The sequence below is a fragment of the Oreochromis aureus genome, linkage group 23 (genome assembly GCF_013358895.1).
Source record: "Oreochromis aureus strain Israel breed Guangdong linkage group 23, ZZ_aureus, whole genome shotgun sequence".
Lineage (NCBI taxonomy): Eukaryota > Metazoa > Chordata > Actinopteri > Cichliformes > Cichlidae > Oreochromis > Oreochromis aureus.
This window is the reverse complement of record NC_052963.1, coordinates 33,085,056-33,103,904: the sequence shown is the minus strand read 5'-3', so window position 1 is coordinate 33,103,904 and position 18,849 is coordinate 33,085,056. Positions and strand designations below refer to the sequence as shown.

The 18,849-nt window shown below is 39.8% G+C and overlaps 1 protein-coding gene across 1 annotated transcript; it reads right to left on the bottom strand.

Annotated features, from left to right (window-relative positions):
• Positions 1-891: 891 nt before the first annotated feature.
• inpp5d (inositol polyphosphate-5-phosphatase D) lies at positions 892-18,629 on the bottom strand. The gene is made up of 27 exons (XM_031730522.2): positions 18,297-18,629; positions 17,747-17,810; positions 15,785-15,920; positions 15,554-15,695; positions 15,246-15,386; positions 15,069-15,153; positions 14,914-14,988; positions 14,740-14,817; positions 14,531-14,654; positions 12,938-13,044; positions 12,742-12,844; positions 12,464-12,660; positions 12,254-12,371; positions 12,063-12,159; positions 8,572-8,710; positions 8,269-8,377; positions 8,016-8,104; positions 7,348-7,429; positions 6,319-6,408; positions 6,131-6,241; positions 5,162-5,241; positions 4,985-5,072; positions 4,755-4,901; positions 4,600-4,663; positions 2,153-2,350; positions 1,595-2,019; positions 892-1,500 (listed from the first exon to the last, which is right to left on the bottom strand). Exons 1-27 carry the CDS (start codon positions 18,434-18,436, stop codon positions 1,469-1,471), a joined length of 3,261 nt encoding a protein of 1,086 aa, XP_031586382.1. The 5' UTR covers positions 18,437-18,629; the 3' UTR covers positions 892-1,468.
• Positions 18,630-18,849: the final 220 nt, after the last annotated feature.

The window sequence follows — 18,849 nt, the reverse complement described above, 5'->3', positions numbered from 1 at the left end:
ACCTTCTAATTCTCAAATACTCAGGGTGGAAAACACAGCAACCGCTGGTGTTATATCAGTCATATTTTAAAGTCAACATATGTGTAAAATATATGCAGTGGAGTACATTCACACACTTGGACTTCATCAAAGACTTTGCTCTTCTCTCCTCAGCCAGTTCCAGAAGAGTTACCAACTAAACCAACAGAACTGGCTCGGCTGTTAGCCTCAACATCAACACCAAGAAAACACAGCCAATGTACACCAACACGTCTTCAACCATGTCTATAACTATTGGTGACCTGATGAAAGTTTCGTGTCTTTTGACTGTCTTCCTCAAATATGCAGCATCTTCCAGCCAAACAAATACTCAAACATGGAGCTGCACAGAAGAACTGGGGTGTGTAAACATGTGTCATGAAATAAAGATGAGGAGCTTTAAGGTGGGTAGAACATGTAGTAAGCATGACCCTTTGATGGAAAGAGGAAGCAAGGCAAACCAGAGATGAGTGTGCTGGCTGAGCTACAATAGCCGGGTCTCTCATGGGAACAGGAGCAAAAGCAGAGGCACAAAAGCGAGATGGGTGGAGGTTACAGGCTGCAGCCTTACAACAATGAAGAGGCGTAGCAGTAGAAGCAGTCTGTAGTGAAAGTGCACATCAGGAACTGTGCCACCTCACCTTTTTAGTCACAGCTGATTAAAGAGAAAATGTAGATGTATTTCCAGTAACACCAAGCTAGAAAGGCCCCTTCTGACTGCCTGCAGTTCCTTTACGGACCAGCAGATGGAGGCAAATCACTGCAGTGTGACCGGTCTGGTCTTCGCAGCAGATTGCAGCGGCCTACACTCCAAGTTTTAAAAGCAGTCATTTGTGACTTGACATAAAAAAGACATGCACACACACACACAAAACATGTAATTCAAGCTTTAATATTGGAATTAATTGGAGCATCATTTGTACATATTAAAGGCAAACATGTCTGTGCAAGATAATACTGTGCGGTAAACATTCATCAGCTACTGTATAGTGTAAAAACTCCAAATGAAATGTAACAGTTATTTTAGAAGCAGGTTCCAGGTTCAAACTTACGTTCCAATGTGAGCTTTGCAGAAGTCCGAGAAACTAAAAAATGAGTTTACATACATTTGAAGGCTGAGTTAGACACTGGTACACCCATTTAATGTCTCACTAGCACTTAGATAAGTAGATAACTAAGCTAACTACAAGCCAGTTAGCTTAGCTTAGCATAAAGACTGGAAAAAAAGAGGAACTGCTAGCCCGGCTCAGTCTAACTTAAAAAGTGAGTTTTTGAGGATGACAGGCAGATGAATTTTTTAGACCTTTGGACAGGTGCAAAGCTAAGCCAACTGACTGCTCTATAATGACAGCACAGATATGTGATTGTCCTCTAAAATGAGTGACACCAGTAGCAAGGGGTTTTAAAAAATATTTCCAGGAATGCAGCCAGGAAGGTGTACCTCTCAGTCTCACTTCACAGGGCGACCGATCTTGGAAACGTCTGGATGCACAAAAAAAGACAAAGAGATGTCATTTAGTGTATTATAGCTGTCTGGAAACCTGAGGATGTTCCTTGCTGTCTTTGCAAGACTCACCAGGTCTTCCTGGTGGTCTCTGTTTGCTGGTGAGCTCTGAGGTGTCTCTGTAGTCTCTTGGTTTGGGGGTCTGGGGCTCCGGCACACCCGGTCGGGACTTAGCAGGCAAAGGAGGCCGGCTTTGGCCCATCCCGCCTTCTGAGCGTGAGGGCACCACTGGTTTCTTTTGTGATGGGGGATGCAGGCTGACTGGTGTTGGAGGCTGAGGTTTATTCTCAGAGCAGGTGAAGGAGCGGTTGCGTGGGGTGGGCACTGGAGGGCGATCGGTATCTCCGTCTGCTGTTTTGGAGGATCCATATAGCACATCTGGGGGTATGAGATGGTCCTTCTGTTGTTGGTCTTGGTCTTTAGACCGACCATGTGATTTGGTCACTGAACCATACAACGGGTTGTCAAACATCTCTGATGTCTTTCCGTTCTCACCCCTGTCATAGAAATCATCGGTTAATGAGTTGACATCGGTTTCCCTTTCTATAGAATCAGATCAGATAAAGGTTTGGAGGTATTTTTAGAAATGAAACTGAAGTCTCTTCAAACCAGAAAGAGGCTCACACTTACACAGAAGCAGGCTTTCCCGTGGGGCTGCGTGTGCTCACATCGTAACCCTTCTTTGGCTCTTTTCCTGCTTGTCCCCCAGAGGTAACATTTCGAGGTGGCATGCTGTAACTCCAGCCTTTATCTATCACATTCCCGCCTCTGAATGACACTCCCATGTAATTGGGGTTAGAAATATCATGTGGTTGGTTGCTAGAAAACCTGTCAACCAGAACAAAGAAGAAAAAAAAGAAAGAAAAATCACGCCCTGAGTAGTTTTGATGGTCCAAACCAGCAATCAAAATTAATCAGGCAACAGAAAAACTTGAATTGCAGTCTCATAGCTGCGATTTATGCCACCAGCGTGACAATGGATTGTCTTGCTTCTCTTAACTTTGATTCATCTTCTTTCCAGAGCATACTCCATCTCTCCAGCATCTCTTCCACCTGCTCCCAGCTCTCACTAAAGATCGCAGTCTCATCTGCAAACATCGCGTATACAACGACCGCCTGACCTCATCTGTCAACCTCTCCATAAGCACTGCAAAGAAGAAGGGGCTCAGAGCTGATCTCTGATGTAATCCCACCCCCACCATGAACCCATCAGTGCCACAGTTCCTGTCTTGGCACCCTATCATCAGCCTATCATATTCTCTGATCCGCAAAGGCACAGTGCAGCTCGCCCTGACCTTCTCCATACTTCTCCATCAACATCTTAAAACAAACATCCCATCTGTAGAGCTCTGTCTCAGCATAAAGCTGCTGTTGCTCACTGATCATCGCCTCTTTTCTTAACTAGCTTCAACAGCTTTCTTATCTTCATGGTATGCCACATCATCTTTATCCCCCTGTAGTCAGAGCTCTGCACGTCACCCTTGTTCTTGAAAATTGGTGCTGGCTAACCTTTTCTCCCTTCCTCGGTCATTCTCTCACTTTGCAGGATGATGTGAAACAATCTGGTGAGAAAGTCCCCTGCCCTCCATCTTCATACCTCCACAGCTATGTCATCGGGACCAGATGGATTTCTTTGTGCTTCATAGCTGCTCTCACTAATGCTCTGCACTTCTTGATTTACCAGCTTTGATCCATCTGCCCTCCTCTCTCTCATGTTTTACAACAATCAGCTCCTTCCATCTTCTCAACACACTCTTTTCATCTGTTAGTATATCTATCCATCTCTGCCTAGCCAATTTATACAAGTCCTTTTGCCCTTCCTTCATGTCCAGACTCATACACACTCACTATAAGCCTTTGCCACCTCTCTCTTTTCTTATCCTCCCTTCTTATACTCCTGTCGACTTTCTTCATCTCCCTGACTTCACAACATTTTTTTCTTTGCTAACCTCTTCATTTGAATACTTTCCTGTACTTCCTCATTCCACCACCATGTCTCCTAGTCCGCTTTCTTCTATCCAAAGGATACGTCCAACACCTTCCTGGAAGTTTCCCTCACTACTTCTTCATTACTCTACTTTTCCAGTCATTTGTAACCCTTCCCTACCACCCAGAGCCTGTCTCAACTGCAGCCTGAACTCTATGCATCATTCTTTCTTCTTCAACTTCCACCATTTAATCCCTAGCCCTGTCTTCACTCATTTCCTCTTCTTGATTTCCAAAGTCATCCTACAGCCACCCATCAGATGCTTGTGAGAAAACAGCAACATATGATGTCCCGTACATCGCAAAGATTCAAAAGTATTAAAAATGGATCAACTTCCATGCAACAGGCTCATCTGTGTCACAAAACTTTCTCCCATAGTCATATTTTAACACTTACAAGTGTAGTTTATGGCTGTAAATTAAATTTAAACTCCAGTGTGCACAGTGTTCCATATAATAGTCTTTACAGATGCACACTGATCAAACATTTTCAGGTTCTGAAGAAGTTTTTCAAACTCTTTGAATGACTTTAATCACAGAGGGCGATCATAAGATACACAAAAATGTTAAAATATGACCATATTAGAAAATTATTTTGACCTAGAAAGAATCACAGCTTGAAGAGGTTTTCGTATGTTTGTGCAGCCACCTATCCCACAGGGTGATTAGAGAAATTAACCATATTACACTTTTTGAAGCTTTCTCCGGAGTTCCTCTATGTCAAAGAAAGACATCAAACTGGTGATGCTCCAAGTCAGGTACAGAAAAAATCTGTGCTGAACAAAACTTTGACTTTTTGCCAGTGTGTGTAAAACTCATTTGTTTGCAGAGGTTAAATATGTTTTTCAGCCATCGCATATCTCCTGTTCTTATGAAGTTGTGATGGGTTAAAAATGCTGGAATAATCTTCACAGCAAAAGGTGCATTTCTGCGTGACTTCATTAAATAAAGTGAAGTTATTTTCCTGAAATAAAACAACTGATTTTGAGGGTGAGAATGTTTTTCGGATGTGGTTGATTTTAAACGTAACGAGCCATAACAGAACATAAAGGAATGCATAACAAGTTCACACAAAAAAAAACAAATCTTACTTATTGAGGTCTCCAGATTTGCCTTTTGAGGCGATGGGGTCATCCCTTTCAATTTTGATGAAATCTGAAAAAAAAACCAAAATAAGAATAAAGCTTCAAGAGCCAAAGAAGAAAAAAAATTGACCAAATACGTCCTGAGTGAAGCTCAGCCTCACCGTATAGCTTCTCAGTGGGCTTGCCCTCAGACGTCCGTAGCTGGATGCCACCTGTCAGTGTTCCCGTCTTCTCCCCGTGGTGAGTCAGTGTGATCTGAAACTCGGTGTAGCTGATCTCAGCGGCTCGCAGCGCGACACAGCCCTCTCCTTTGGGGATAACACACCAGCAAACTGTAAGCGCTGCTGAACCCACCGTATCCAGTTTACAAGCTGTAATGCGAGCTCATTACCGTACGACTCGTCGGAGTCCGTCGACTTCACGCACATCAGGATGTGCTGGTCCAGAAGGTATTCAGGGTCAGAGATGATAGGGGTCAGCTTTAAAAGACAGAAACAAAGACTATGAATAACGACTGACTGATGCCATAACTAAGTAGTGTGTGCTGTGAGCTGTGTCTGTGGTTTACCTCAACTTGGGTGCCAAACCGAACTTTTATAGACCCATCGGAGTGCTCGCTGTTCTCTCCGTCTGTAGTCTTTACAGTTTCTGTTGGAAATGTTTGCTTTTAGTAATTGTAGCCCGTTTGATGAGACACTTCACCCAATAATCAAACATGCATGCTCTGGCCTGCAGTGCTGTTTATTCATATTGATAGTTTTTGGTGTAACCTTTTCCTTTTTTTTTGAAGAAGTCTACTGTAAAGATCTTAGCTGTGCATGATGTCAGTAAAAGTAGATAACTCGTAATCTCAGGCACAGCGAGGGTGGACTTCAAGGTTAAAATAGTTCATTTCAAGCAGTTTAAATGAAAGATCATTTTGCATTGTGAATCATGCAAAGCTCCTCTAGTAGAGTCCCAGAATAAGAGCATGGAACTGGAAACGAGAGGAATTGGTCTACTTTAAATAGAGTAAGCAGTTTAATGTAGGAACTATTTTCTGTCTAGCGTCGACATACATCAATCAGAAGAAGTGTGCAGCTAGCTGACATGGCAGTATTAATGTTTACATCCTGTCACACTGTGAGCAGCGGCTTCTCGTCACGGGTAGGTGCACACCGATTTCTGCACAGTGACACTTTGAGTGGGTGTAGCTCACCAAAGAAAACAACTCCCACGAGAATCTTCTCACAACGAAGCTTTTTGAGTAATAAAGTAATAAAGTTGTGGTTTCAGGAAAGTGGTATTTGTCACCTGGCGGCAGGATTCTTTGTATTTTTACAGATTTGAGTGTTTAGTGTTTGCTTTTTCAGTTTTTTTTCCTTTGAGTGCCATCGGTGCCCATTGCATTCTGAGCAGCTCACATCAAAAACCAACCGTGACTCATAGACAGCACTTACAGTCCAGAGGAAGCATGATTTTTATGTGATTTTGAGGCAAACTGTTCCTTTAAAGCAGAATCTAGTGAGATGTGGTCAATCAGAAAGAGGAAACCTACTCTCCAAGCAACTGGAATGGAATTCGATGAAGAACTTGGTCTTCGATTTTGTCGACAAGATGGCCACACAGTTCATGATCTGAATCCCACCGGGAGGCGCACTGCTGGGATCTGAAAAATAAAAGCGGCATCAGACTGCGGCTATGGAGCGGACTCATCTGTGGCGTAGGTTGGGTGGAGGGTCATACCTTGTTTGGAAACGTACTGCGAGGCAACTCCAACTTCAAATGAGGCGAACACCGGGGAGTGGTCACTTGTCATGATGTTATTAGTGCACCCTGCAAGTTCAAACAAACACTTATAAACACTTCTGTGCATATTTTACACATATTTAGCCTGAAAGCACGTCTCAGCTGCAGTTTCACTTCAATCTTTGGACACTTTTGCGTTCAAGGTTTTTTTTTTCTTATCTTCTATGTGCGAAACAAAAAATGGAAACAAAAGAAGAAGAGCGCAAGGGCCACAGAGAATGAACATTAGAGCAGTGGAAATCTGACTCTGATCAGTCAAAAATTAGAGGTTCTGAGAGATGCAGAGGAAGTGAATAGATGTTAATCTGCATTGTTCTACCACAAAATATGGAGGAAAGGGTGTAGTTTGATGGTGGGACCATCATTTGTTTTTTAGTTGGAGACAGAGTCCGCATTCTGTAAGGAGGAGTGCTGCATCAAATGTTCTGTGCTGGTTTGAGCTCAGAGTGAAACAAAAACAGCTAACAAAAGGTCAGTGTGTGTGTGTGTGGTCCTGGTGATGAGCTCATGAAGCTGGCTGAAGAAGTGAAGAGCATATAAACCGCAGTCAAAGCAAACTGGCCTATTTTGCCGTCAGATTTCAGATACGCAGATTCTGTTTACAGTTCATCTCATACATTTGATAGTAGCAAACTCTCGAATGAGCGGGTGTGTCCAAACTTTAGTCTAGTACTTTACATTTTTATTCATTATTGATTTATAGATAAAATTAGTGACCGATTATTCTCTATATATTATAAAAGGTCTAACTTTAGGAAATGTTCATGGTTTTGCTACAGCTCAATGAAGACTGCAGTTTAAACAACAGCAGTTGAAAGAGTAATACGATAAAATGGGTCATTATTTATTTTATGTAAATAATACATACATACATACACATACATATATATATATATATATATACATATACATTCCTGTATGTATAATATAGCCGCAGAAAAAAAGGTTTAACAGAAGATTACTCACCGTACGCTTGGCAGACTACATGAACCAGAGGATATGACTTTCGTAGGACGCGATCACACCAGGATGGCAAATTGTATTTTGTCTGTAGAGTTAAAATCATCACATATATTAATATAAAATACTTGAATTTTCACATTGAAGACTGTAAAACTATTCAAGTATAACTCTACATAAATAGCCCAACATATAAGAAGCTTGATGGGCAGTCATTTGTGGAAGAAACATGAGCAGATAGCCCTGCTAACGTCGATCGGTTCAAGAGATCACACTGCATGTTCAACCGTTTGCTATCAGTAAATGTGATTTTTGACTTTTCCTAAACTGTCGATGAAAGAATAATAAGCCAACAAAAATCCAAACCAAGAATATTCAACAATAGGTAACTTAAATTAAATTTAAATTCAAAAGATGAAACCTCATTAAAATAAAATAGTCTGTAAGCGCACTAAGAGTATGTAGTTAAAATTAAGAGCACATTAAAACAAATAAAATTAAATTTTATGCAGTATAATAAGAAACTAATAACATTCGAACATAATGAAGTGAATAAAATAATTTAGGATTAAACAAAAAAAATTACAGCAATGAAGCCGATAAAATTAAAAGTCTAAGTGAAGTGACCGTGATGCACAGTAGGGGAACAGAGATGTGTTAAAACATGAGCTTACCCCTGTCGCTTTGGCCTTTGTGTAGGCGTACCTCTCTCGTGTGTCTCTTTCAAATCGATACGTGGGCGCGAATGTGATTTCTTCTTCATCTACAATCAAAATAGAATAAAACCCGTATGTATGCAGACGCAGTTATAAGGAAAAGGTTTGCAGGTTTGTGTTTTGCAGAAAATCCCAAGCATGGCAACAACAGTGAAGACACTTCTTTCTGTCGTATGCCTACATGTACTGATCAGTATTCATCAAAGCTCACCAAAATGCAAGAAGACCTTGCCCTCTTTCCTCTCCATGCTGAGCTGGTCTTTGGCGAGCAGATCCTGGTACTGCTGCTGTTTGATCTTTGACACAATGCTTTCAGCTTCCTGTGAAGGGAACAGGGGAAAGTAGTGACTGGAAGTGTTAGCAGCTGAGAGCTCAGACACCTGACAACCAGCAGGGTTTTAAAAAAACAAACAAACAAAAAAAAACACACACAACCCTGCTTCTGAGATCAAAACCACAACAAAGTCCATGAATCTGTATGTAAAGTAGATATAAAACAAGGTTTATGACTTACAGAAGATGGCATTTCAACGCGGTAGTTCAGATCTCCAAGCCAGAAGAGGTGCGTGAAGCGATGTGTGATGTCAAACGGATTAAGCTTCTTGTCTCCTAGATTCAGAAATCTCAGGATACTGGCGTAGTTTTGATTCCGTCTGCAAATACAGCAAAAAATATTGGAGTAACATCAAAAATGTGAGGAATCAGCGGAGGAAGCAATAAAGTTTTCTGTTTCTACTGCCATTTAGCAAAACGTTGACTTTTAAAGCAAGGCTTCAGAAAGAGGAGGGTACATATTCATCATTTATGTTGTCCAGGTTAAATATAGCTAAATAAATAAATAAAAAAACATGAAGAAAATAAATAATTTTTAAAAATTCGGCATGAAAAATAACAAAGATGGTTGCCATCGTGGCCGTGTGACTAGTATAAGGGAATGATGATGACAGTAAAAAAGATGGAAAATAAATAATTTTTTTTTAAAGTATAAAGTATAAAGATGGATGTAGCTTGCTGGGTTGAAAAGTGAAGCTAACATAGAATTGTCTTAAACGTGGATGTTTTCTAAAAACCAGCAGGGGGCGACTCCTGTGGTTGCAAAAAAAGACTTCTGATTGTGTTTAAGACAGCCGCCCACGACTTCCACTGTAACCTCAGTGAACACGCGCCTGAAGACTTCACAAGCTCAGTCTCTAGTTTCAGATAATATTGAATAAAACATCTGTTTTAATTTTTTAATTAGTCAGAAAGGATGTTCTCCCAGGGTAACAGCTAGTCAAATACACAGATAATATGAAGGATGGACATGGGTACTGTGATGTCACTCGCAGGTTTGTAAAAGTTCCATCTTGAAACCTTGAGATGAGCGTTTTCACCAACGCCATCTTGGCTGCAAAAAACCCAGTCTGATGAAGGGCACAGTACTGACTTTGAAACCGTGCACTTGGTTAGTGACTTATAAGCCATTAGGCGGTGAGCATGGGGTTTCATTTAGTGGTTACCTTTAGACGTTTCGCACATGTATGTTTCACAACTCTCACTGAATAGTTCGTCGCCCTGCAGATGATTATTTATTGGTGCTTTGCTTTAGCTGAGCACTTAGACCTACTAGTGAGCAGTGTTGGTCAAGTTACTTGAAAAAAGTAATCAGTAACTAATTACTGATTACTTCCCCCCAAAAGTAATCCCGTTACTTTACTGATTACTTATTTTCAAAAGTAATTAATTACTTAGTTACTTTTTAAAAACACAATTTACAACCTGAATAGGTGATAAAGCGATAGAGCTTTCAGCCCAATTCTACTTTTTCTGCATAATCCATCATACAAAATGTAATCAAATGGAAAAGTCTCTTCTTAAAACTTGTTTTATTAGTTTTAATCTTTTAACTTTATGCATCAAGTAAAAATTAAATTATATGCAACATTCTCTGACTGGAAGAAATTTGTTTAACATTTAAACCTATTTTCTGCACATTCCAGCACATAAAATAAAATATTTTTTTTGTGTTTACACTCACTCTTTCAAATAGATGCAAGTAAAACACAGCAGAAAATAAATAAAGTCAAAGACTAGTTGCTCTATTTTCACCTGTAAAGCAGGACTGGGGTAGGCGGAGGTTTACCCTGGTGCAGGTGTGCCGCAGCGGTCAGTTGAAGACTCCGCGAGTTTCTCTGTGAATTTCCCATTACAGTCGTAGCGCACTCGGTGCTTGCTTGGAAGGTTAGGGGGGTTTTTTCGCTGTAAAAATTAGTTTTCTTCCCATGCACAATGGACACTAATGTTTTTGTCACTTTTTATGGAATCAAACTCAAAATAAGGTCAGTACTTCCACGCTTTAAACGCTGCACGCTCATACTCTCTCCGCACTCGATATATTATCCATTGTTGATTTGCAGACAGCTGTTGTCAGGAACGTCGCACTCGCTTACGTCACTGTCATGAGACATTCTCGCAGAAAACTCACGGTTTTAGTAACGCAGTAACGCAGCGTTCCTACGGGAAAGTAACGGTAATCTAATTACCGTTTTTGCAATGGTAATCCCTTACATTACTCGTTACTTGAAAAAAGTAAACGCGTTACTGTAATCGGATTACAGTAACGTGTTACAAGTAACGCGTTGCTGCCCATCTCTGCTAGTGAGTATTTGCTGTTTCCTATTGGTAGGAGTATTTTTAGTTGAACCATTTATTTTCAGCGCTTTTGGTTTGCTGACATCTTTATTTTGTTGTGTATTTTAAATCCTTTCACAACAAATGGTAAATGGAAACCTCAGACTCTCTCTGAGCACTCAAAGCGCTTTGTACAACTTGCCTCATTCACCCATTTCCAAGGGCTTTTTTCCCCATGGTTTTTCTACTTACTCTCCAACATTCACACACACATTCAAACACATTCTCAGGGCTAGTATCTTTCCCAAGGATATTTGGTATACAGACTGGTTCAGGCAGGGATTGAACCACCAGCCTACCAATTAGTAGATGACCTGGATGGACTTTTCATTTTTACTCCCATCCTCCCCTAGTTCATTTTTGGAAAGTTAGCAAGTTAGCAATATTTTAGCAGTTCTGGATCCAGACCCCAAATTGTTGGTCTGAGGCAAGAAATTTTTTTTTTTTTTCCAAATTTGCAGTAGCTAGGGCAGTAATCAAACGTTGTGATGAAATGTTGCAAATTTAATTTCTGATAATCATCCAATTTGTTGAGTTTGATTTGAAACACTGTGATCTGTCCAAATAAATACATACTGCACACAGTGCACAACATGAAAATGTACTAGAGTGAGTATACCTACCAAGCTGCAGCTCATTTTGTCATGCAGAACGCTTGAGAAGTTGACCATACAAGTACTCAAACCTCAAGGTTCTTTTTATAGGTTAAGGTAAAGGTCCTACAATATTTAGCAGCTAGTACAATTTAACTGCTAAGCTAATATTTAACAGATAATGTTAACTGTTTTTGCAAAAATGATTAAAAAAAAGTGTTTCTGGCTACATTTTGTCAATGTCAGCAGCAGGCTAAAACCAAAGTGTGCTGATTGTTAGGCACATTTACATTTCCTGCTTTCCATTTACTGAACTGCTAAGTTTCTGTTAGGAAGTAGTGAATAAGTGAACGGGGGTATTTTGCACATGTCACTTGACAGAATTAGGATTTTACCTCCCCATCCATCATTGAAATTACACCGTTGTTGATATCTGCATCGGGTTTTCCCTGAAGAGGCTATAAAAATGTTAGCACATTTCAAAGAGATTTGGGACTTCCATCAAAGGAAAGCCGCCAAGAGTTGAGTTTAATTTGTTTAAGCCTAAATACATTTTATGTTGATAAAATGTCCAGGGTATCGCCTTAACTAAAGGCAAACCAATCATGGTTATTTGCATAATTACCCTCAAAGGTTCATTTTGAGCCCAGAAAAACCCTGTGTATATGTATATGTGTATATGATGTTACTAATCAATTTAAACTTTTTAAAGATACTTTGAAAAGTGTAACCTTCTCCTCACCTGAGCTTCTTCTCACTTCCAGAGGTCAGATGACTGTTGACAAAGCCAAAAGATGTCCCATTGAACATGAAGGACACTCCCACTGCTCCCTTGTTTCCTGCAATTCAAACCAGTAAACATTGATGGGTAATCTTTCAGTGAACTTTTATGAGCAATCATTACAGGCCTCAAGGAGAAGTGGAACTGCTTACCCAAAGTGTTGGCGATCCCTGTCTTCACGCTGTCTGAAAAAACATGAGAGATCCTGTTTTCATGCTCAGGCTTGGCCAGGACCACGATCCGAATATTCCACAGTGTGTGAATTGCCACCTGGATGTTTGGAGATGTTTAGAACATTTGATTCATTAGTGCTTTGTGTTTGCATTCAACTATAAATTCAAAACTTTGCCACAGTTACTCACTTGTTTAAAGCTAATGTTTGTGATGTTCCTCAGGACACCTTTCACTGTATCTGCCCAATCTCGCTCACCCAAAGGATCCTCCTGAGTCCCAATGACATAAAAATCATGTGGAATATGATCTGCTGTGTCATCTTGTGTCTTCCCTTGGCCCTTACACTGAAACCAGGAGCTGATGTTCGGGGGAGGGCCGGCATTTCCTGTAGGTTTGCAGATCCGTTTTTATATTATATACAGTTAAGTTAACCGAAGCACTGAATTCTGTATGACATCACTGTTACCCATGTTCCAGGTGCCAACAAACACTGTGATCATGTCTGGTTCAGGCTTTTCTGAGTGTTTGTTTTTCATTTGCTGAAGCAGCTGACAGAAGCCCTCTCTTTTCTGGATTCACAAGACAACAAAGTACATCACATTTAATTAAGTGCACATGACTGAGGTCAGAATAGGGAGCAACACGTTTAAAAAGACGCTTACCTTTGTGTCATCAAACACAAACTCTTTCCGCAAAACTTTCTCTTTCTCCGTCTCCACCACAATGACCAGCTTGGCGTGCATTTTCTGGGATTTCACCAACTGCAGGACTGATAGATAATAGCAGTATTCTTATTAAGTTAAGTGCTTTTGATGGTTGAAAGTAGTTCTTGACATTTGTTTTCACACATGCTATTTTGCACTTGCTGCAGAGAAGGTGCAACTTACAGGCTGAAGAATTAAGCACAAACTCTGCAGCTCTTTAATGAAGCTGTTTCAAAAATCAAGAGACTCCTCATAGACACCGATGTTAAAACATCTAATGTCATAGCAGAAATAAACATGTTTTCAGCTTCCAGTAAACAAAAAACACCTCCCATCTGTTCTCTTCCACTTATCCTTACCAGGGTTGTGGGAGGACTTGAAGCTTATCCCAGCTAGCATAGGGTGTGAGGTGAGGTCACCCTGGACAGTCTGTCCCCCCTTCACAACAACTCAGATAGATGAGTTTATTTTTCAAACTCTTCTATCTGCTTCTTTGATTGTGCGTTCACTCTCTGTCAGGCTTCACCTTTACTAACTGTAGTCACTTAACGCGATCTCTTAGCACTAATAAAAATGTTTGCTACATCACTTCAGTTTATGTATATGAATACAGCATACTAAACAAACTTGCAACAGAGTCATCCTCTTCTCCAAAAATGGCCACTTCTGCCCAAAAAGCTCAACTTGAGGCTTAAAAACAAAGAGTCCAAAACGAATACGTAACATTAAGGTGGCTACATTCATCTTTCATACTGTTTGTAGTAGCACGCACCAGTGGTCCATGTATGACGTTTTCTATATATTGATTTTTTAAGTCTTACTGACTGATTAAAACTCTTATGACTACAAGTCCCACTTTATCTGTCTATTAATGTGGAAAAATAGCTTTTGAAGCAGTACTAAAAGTTCCTAATTTCTTAAGATACTGACCCGAGTCAAATGTAACACCTGAATACGTTTTTCTGAACTTTAAAAACCCAAAGATGTTCTTATATCTAATTAGTAATTTAGAAAACAACTTTACAGTAACTGCTTCCTACAATGAACCAGGCTAATGTACCTTCTCTGTGGTCTCACATGTGTAAGAGCAATCTTCTAATGATTAGCGTCTTCTTGAAATATGTCAGAATGTTTGATGCTAATAACAAATGTTTCATTCTGGTAGCTAATTACTCCAACATAAAGACCAAGTGAAAAACATTGCTTTTCTTGGCAAAACAGCAGGTGGCCAGAGCCCAGGGTTAAATACAAAAGCTCTGGTGTAGCCAACTGTAGCCAAGGGGGCACCATTTAGTCGAGTCTAGAAAATATAGCAAAATACTGTAAAATACTCCGCCAACACAGAACGCTGAGTTTAACACCTTTGTTTTTCTATTGATACGTCAATAGAGACGAAGGATCACCAAATTTTATTAAAATCCTTCCAACAAAATTAAAAGAGAAATCACCAAAGTGATTTTGGGATTAATCACTAAGTTAATCATATGTTGATGTGCGCATTTTATGCCAAAACAATAGTTTGAGATAGAAATGAACTCCTCAGGTCCTTACTTTTATTGTGCACAAAGTATTTGTCTTCGGGCCCATCTTTTGACTTCTTAAAGTAGAGCTTCCCACTTTCAATGTCCACTTTCAGGAACATCTTTGTGGAAATACCGAGAGATTCTTGTTTGACCTACCGGTGAAAGAAGAAATCGATCAAATAAACCATAAACACGTATGACAAAATTTTATGTAGATATAAGTACTAAAGAACGCACCTCAAACGTAACGACCGGTATGAGAGATTTCCGTGGGCCCACATCATATCCAACATACTCAAAAACAGAACCTTTAACCTGAAAAAAGGAAGCAGAGTCGTCCTTTGTAATATCTAGTGATGTTTTCCATTATCATAAAAAAAGCTGTTGTTAAAACATATTACAGTACTTTACCTTATCTTCTATTGAGTAGAGCAGCTTTGTTAGTTGCTCTAGTCTATAGGACACAGGACCCGAATCACAGAAATTCTGAAATAAGGAGGAAATACATTAAGAGAGCAGCTTTTTAAGTGCTGAAAATACTGCAAAGGATCATGGGTGCCACCAACTTGTTTTGGTCCAATCCCTGGAGAGAGCTGTTGGTCCAGCGTTCTGTGAAACACCTCTAGAGTTGGCATGATGCGGGAAATTTCACTGCCTCGCAAAAAAGATCAGCGCGTGGTTCAATAAACCCAATCCATTCAAGTGTATATAATATTACACATTCCATTAAATGGACACTATACCTGTTTAGGTTCTTGCAGACTGCCATTATGAGCTTCTTGAGGCCAGGCAGGTTAGGGTTACCGTTTTGTACTTGTTCAGCATCTAAGCAGACTGAAGTCCTGAAGTATTCTTGGATGGCCATTTGATGCTCTTCTGGTAAGCTGGAGACATAAGAGAAATTTAAATTAAAACATTGTTGCCTCAGTTAGCTTCAGGAAAATTCATATTAGTAATTGTTTTGGAAAGTTCGGTGCCGAATGCCTAAATTCTACTTTTATAGTGCTGTAGGTACAAGAGACATTGCAACTGTCTGTAATTGTGACCATACATGGACAAGTCCATATGCTGCAGTTTCGCCAGGTATATGTCTGATAAGGATTTGGAGGCTTGCTCAGAAGTCTTGGAGTCACTGTCCTTTACATCAAGTGGGATGTTTCTGGGTGGGAGCTGTGGAGGATGACTGTTTTGTTCTGCAGAATAGACATAAAGTATGTTTAGGACAGACAATACTTTCTCTTCCATATCAAAACCACTATACAGACAAAGTGAAGGTTTTGACCTGGCTCCTCTTCTACTTCCTCCTCCCTCTGGACAGAGTACTGCAGGTGGGTGACTAAACCCATGTTGGGGCTATAATACGCCTCCACCAGCTCAGGAAGCATTGTGAAGAACCTAATAGGCACTCCTTCAGATGCCTGTAGAGCAGATAACAGCAAAAATATTTTTTTAATCACTCTTTGTAAACAAAAGGCTGATTTTTGTTGTTGTTACCAAAACAGGTGACATAACCTGTAAGTGTTACTTCCCATATGATGTCAGATGTGTCTACTGTCTGCGTCTGTGGTATTTTCTAGTTGCATTCTAAGAAATGCTTTTGTAATTTTGCAATTTAGTTAAAAGAACATATTATTACCCATAAATCATCAGCTATTTTAAGGCAGTAAACATATCCCTGCTATGTCATAAGAATTAAATCGTACACTTAAACCATTAACACAAATAGGTTTTAAAAACTATAGTCCCTTAAATAGGTTTGGTTTCTCTATATAGCTACATTGCATTTAGTCTCTTGTGCGGCTCGTAAAACTCAATTGTGAAACTTGCAGTCATTGGGCGGTTACATTATTTTAAAGCACTTTCTTTAAACTGCACAGGTGTACATTATCACCTCATCTAACAGGTTTTTAAAAGCATGAAATGGTCCCATTTTACCAGACACATGTCAGTTAGAAGGTGACAGTGCTGACTTATTGTTTCCTAGAAACCTGACACGTTGCTACTTCATACCAGTAAACTTATTTCAGGACACAGCACATTTTGCTGGTACAGAATTTCTATCTAAGGCTACAGGTTTGCATAGCTGTTACATATACATAGCTGTTATATCAGTTCATAAATCAGTCATTTAGAAGCTGTGTAGCATTTTCACCTATTTTTTATAATTACAGTATTTAAAAAAACATACAGATGATACTCTGTTCAATCTTTCTGTCAAGCCCGAGGCATTTATATCCTCTACGTGGGGCCTGTTAGTTTCCTAATCTCTTCAGACTGATACTGCAAAGCTGACACTGAACAAATACCAAGATAATGAAGCATCTGCTGATCTGCTTCTGATCAGATTGAGTCTTGCTTTTATCATTGTCAACTAATTTACTGCAAAACTCTTAGTTCCTGCTTCAGTTTCTGTACTGGCTCATTGTAAGGTAGGTCGCCAATGGCAGATTAAATACAAATGAGAAGCAGGCATTTGTCATTTGCTGAACCATAAAGTCTCTTTTCTATAGATTTAAAAATCGTAGTAAATAACAGAGGTATTTGTGGCTTTTTTAGGGTGATGTTGTTGTGCTCCAAGTCTGTAAGGCTAAGTCTGTGAATTTTACATTTTAAGGCTTTTAAATTGCTATCAGTGTAGCTTTGTGAGGCAATGATATTTAGTGTATAATAAGAGAATATTTTTTAAACTGCAGCCATGTAAGCAGCTCTGAGTTACTGAGCTAAGGGACAGTTTTGTGCTGAAATCTGTATGCCTGCATGCTAACATTCAACAGAGACTACCTGCTGATGTTTAGCATGTCATCTTTATTCTTTTACTTAATGCTCATACCTCCAAGCTGAAGCTATTAATACTTTTGGTGGTATTCGATCATCAGATTGAAATTCAGCTATAATGATGCATTATTGTGTTTATTAAATTTTATGCTAATGCATCTGATAAGTGGAAATGTCACACACGCGCGTGCGCTCACACACATACACCAAAAATACATGCGGCTTCACATTCTAGTGATCTTGAAAGTCATTTACGCATTCATCTCGCCTGATGTTGTTAGGATACTTCAGTCTGGGTCAAAGTGGTGGACAGTAAACACATGTGTGGGCTTACTTCTTTAATTAGGTTACAGCTGAGCATTGCACTAGCAATGTGTGACTAATACTTTTGAAAATGTCATTTCATCTTCACAGTAACTATAATAACTCATCTGGGTTCGGACCAGAACGATGGAGACTGTGAACCCACCTGGACAGAGAGCTTCTTGTCTTCATTTGGCAGGATTCTGTATGTGTACACACAGTTCTGATATCTGTGGATCAAATAAATGCAAATGTCTGTGGTTGGAACATGGAATGAATGTAAGGTGAAGAAACAAGCGGATTCAATGTGTTGAGTGAGCAGTTGGAATCATTTTTACATGAAGGTTACCCAATGGAAGATGATGTGCAGAGGGGAAAGGGTGGTGCTTTGTGGCTGCACCGTATGCAAATAAAAGGGAACTAGTCTTGTGTTGCAGTGTGTATGTGCAAAAAAAGAAAAAAATGTAATGTGATATGGTTAGACAGTTTTAGGAACTTTAACTAATAACCGTGTTATAGCTACAGTGCATAAACGACAATGTTTGGAATTGTGTTTCCTGAACAAAATATACAGTTTGACAACCAGATCGTGTCGATTCGATAGGATTCACAGCTGGTACTGCATGTCACGAAGGTTTAATGAGGTAGAAACATGAAGTATATGCAGGCATATTAGAATCAACCGCGAGCCATAATAAAAAGAAACAATAACTTACAAAACACAGAGGGCATAGGCTCCCTGTATGGATTCACTGTCCCGGATGAGGAAGCTTCCATCTCTTGCTGCTTTGGAAAGCAGATCCTCAGCTTTGGATCGAGTTATATTGCCATGGTACCAAGGTTGATAACTTGGCATCCTGTTTTTCACCCAAGAGCTCGATCTCAAGAGCTCTGCATGTGATCTCAAAAAAATGATCCCAGCAAAACAAAGTAGACTCAGTTTTTCTTTCTGGCTATTTTCATCTTCTCATGGTGCATACTTTTTAGTTCTTTCTTTCACTTGTTCATCCACTGCCTCCGCAAATTGTAAAAGGAAGCTGCTACTAGCTCAGCCCTGAACTTCCTCATTTGTCAAGTTAAAGAGAGGAGGGCCCTAGTGCCTTCACTCGGCCTCTTCTTTAACTTAGCCGCACAGCTGTAAAATGGAAATACACACTTTTGTTTGCACAGTAGAAATCTTTATCACCTTACACGAATGATTAACCAGCATACCTAACCTCTTTGGTTTACTTGTTCATGTGAACTTTCAGAAAATAATGAAGTTAAAAA

Bases quoted from the DNA above. Each gene is read 5' to 3' on its own strand.
- inpp5d (XM_031730522.2), bottom strand. From the start codon at position 18,436: ATGCCAAGTTATCAACCTTGGTACCATGGCAATATAACTCGATCCAAA. The intron at 14,655-14,739 runs GTGCGTTCTTTA...TTTCACCGGTAG, and splicing joins TACCGGTCGTTACGTTTGAG to GTCAAACAAGAATCTCTCGG. The intron at 12,372-12,463 runs GTGAGTAACTGT...CCAAACATCCAG, and splicing joins CAAACATTAGCTTTAAACAA to GTGGCAATTCACACACTGTG.